Below are 2,810 nucleotides of genomic sequence, written 5' to 3' on the forward strand. Positions count from 1 at the left end.
GTCCTCCGTGAACGGCTCACCCTCCCTCAGTGTCCTCTGTGGACGGCTCACCTCCCCTCAGCGTCCTCCGTGAACGGCTCACCCTCCCTCAGCGTCCTCCGTGAACGGCTCACCCTCCCTCAGTGTCCTCTGTGGACGGCTCACCTCCCCTCAGCGTCCTCTGTGGACGGCTCACCCTCCCTCAGTGTCCTCCGTGGACGGCTCACCTCCTCTCAGCGTCCTCCGTGGACGGCTCACCCCTCCTCAGTGTCCTCCGTGGATAGCTCACCCCCTGCATCCTCCGTGGATGGCTCACCCCTCCCCAGCGTCCTCCGTGGACGGTTCACAACCCCCCTCAGCGTCCTCCGTGGATGGTTCACACACCCCCCAGCGTCCTCCATGGACGGTTCACTCCCCCTCAGCATCCTCCGTGGACGGCTCACCTGTGCCTTGAATGGTCAGCAGCAGCAGGCCTCTGTTATGGGGCGGGGCTCTAGTCTGGCCACAGCAGCAGCCATTGAAAGGCCATCCACTTACACACAAACATTCTAACGCCCCCATCAGAGCTGTGGCTCAGCATCGAGACTGGATCTGAGGGCAGGAGTCCCCAGGAACTTACCTGCTTCTACAGGGACTGTCTTCTGATAAGCAGGGGACACCTTGGCGACGTCCTCAAAGGTGGACGCATTCTACGAGATGACAAAGGAACATCAGGGAGGTGGGTTTGTCTCCCTCACAAGCTGGCCTCACAGACTGACTCCCCGCCCGGTCCCCAGTCCTGCGTCAGTTCTCCTCCACCACACGCTGGCTTCCCAGAAAGCAGGGGGCCCAGTGCAACGTCAGCCCCAGAGCCACCACGCTCTGACCTCCCCACCTCTCGGAGCCTAAGCACTTCCTGACCAATGACCCAGGGCAGCCACTACAGCACCCACTCAGTGCTTCTGCCGGGTCTGCAGGGCTCTTCCGTTTGGCCTGCTGGGACCTCAACCCTCATAGCCCACCACTCGGGAGTGCAGCAGTATCAAGGGCAGCTCTTGCTCCAAGCCTGGACACGTGCTATGTGCTCAGGCCTAGAGCCTCCCGACTCTGTCCTTCCTGGCCAATTCCCACTCACTCTTCAGAGTGGAGCTGAGACCCTCGCTCCTCTGCTGGACAGCCCTGGCTGAGGAGTGTCTGGGGGGCTGACTTGGGGCCCGATGACAGCAGACTAAGGGCCACAGTGGAGCCGGACCCTCACATCTCTGCCCAGTCCGTCCATCTGGAAACCTCCAGAGCTCAGCATGTGAGGGCCCACACATCACTAAACTATGGAAACACCACCAGCAAAGAAGCTCGCGGTGGAGCCTCAGGGGCAAAGCGTCCTGGTAGCCATCCTGGGCGCCTGGGGTCACAGGTGGCGCTTCTGCCAAGGCAGTCATGTGCCAGGTCTGCATCGTCCAGCATCAAACACAGGACACAAGCGGCCACCACACTCTTCAAATGCGCCCCTGAGGAGCTCATCTTCTGCTGGACAGCGTTTTAGGGACAATTCACAGAGCCACAAGTCCCAGAGGCCATGGCATGTGGCGTGGCACCGAGCCTGTCTGCTCACTGTAAATGGGGACACACAGAGGCACACAGTCTGGCAAAAATACCAGGTGGGTAATGGGGACAAGGGCACTTTGGAAGAAATGCCTGGCAATCCACTGCTGAAACTCAACCACTGAAATCCCCCAGAGACAGCACCAGGGCTGGTTCCTGGTCATCAGCAGAAAACCTGGAAGCCTGGATCTGAAGGGCTTACCTTGTCCATCCGGTCCTTCTGCACCCCGTATTTCCCACCGAATCCTCTGGAGTAGTCTGTAAGGGGGGGCACAGCACAACACGCACCTCAGGCTGAGGTTGAGCTAGACACAGACCACATGAGAAGACAAGGGCGAGGCAGGAGCAGCCAGCAGATGGGAGGCATACATGCTGTCTGCATTCCCGGGGAGACAGGGCAGGTGACAGGGCGCAGAACAGGCGTGCGCAGCCTCCCACTCACAGTCTCCCACACCAGGCAGCTGCCCATCCCCCACTCCACTCCGAGGCACAGTGGCAGTGTTTTCTCAAACTTTGAGAACTCCACCACGTGGAAGCCAAGTCCACCAGCCAGACCCGTGTGCAATAGCAGACCCAGGCATGTCGCACAGCCGAGCAGGTCCCTTCGTACCCAGGGCGCGGTCCCCAGCCCACTCTGCTGTCGTTGTGGGCAAGAGTCGCTTTCGACTCCAAGATGCGCCATGAGACGCAGCAGGAGTGCCCCGCAGGGCTCCCAGCGGATATCTTTGCAGGAGTGGATCATTAGGCCTTTTCTCCCTCAAGATGCCAGTGAGTCCCACGCGCCAACCCTTCCATTGGCAGCTGGGTGCTTAAACACTGCACCCACGGGGCTCCTCATTTACGCGCCTCGACGGACGGAGGAGACGGCAGTGTTCCCAATCACGGGCCTAGGGTACGCGATAACAGCTCTTGGAGAAACAGAGTCAGCCATGCCAACTCCTACTCCTATCAACCCTGTCTAAAGAGAAGCTGGTAGGTTTGAACCAGAGACCTTAAGGTTAGCAATCCAATGCTTATCCACAGTGCCAACCCCAATCCTATACATACACATGAAAATGCCTCTTTCAGCGCTGGGTGAACACGGTGGCATCAAAACAAAGTACTCCACCTCCTGGCCACGGCCCCCAAAACACCAGCGTCAATGTGACTGGCGAGCCTACTGAAGACACGCAGCTCACCTTGGTGCTAGGGACAGCCCAGGTGCCAGGAGAAAGGAAGCAGGGCCACGGGACCATGGGGCAGAAAAGAGC

At 59.5% G+C, this 2,810-nt stretch overlaps 1 protein-coding gene across 1 annotated transcript in view; it reads right to left on the reverse strand.

Moving 5' to 3' along the window:
* CTTN (cortactin) overlaps positions 1–2,810 on the reverse strand; it is a 34,242-nt gene that overhangs the window by 22,471 nt on the left and 8,961 nt on the right. The window contains exons 9-10 of the mRNA XM_006861040.1: positions 1,763–1,818; positions 599–668 (exon numbers count right to left, since the gene is read on the reverse strand). Coding sequence (XP_006861102.1) covers positions 599–668; positions 1,763–1,818 — 126 coding nt within the window. The remainder of the gene's footprint in view (positions 1–598; positions 669–1,762; positions 1,819–2,810) is intronic.

Source organism: Chrysochloris asiatica, unplaced genomic scaffold, assembly GCF_000296735.1.
Source record: "Chrysochloris asiatica unplaced genomic scaffold, ChrAsi1.0 scaffold00040, whole genome shotgun sequence".
NCBI classification, from domain to species: Eukaryota; Metazoa; Chordata; class Mammalia; order Afrosoricida; family Chrysochloridae; genus Chrysochloris; species Chrysochloris asiatica.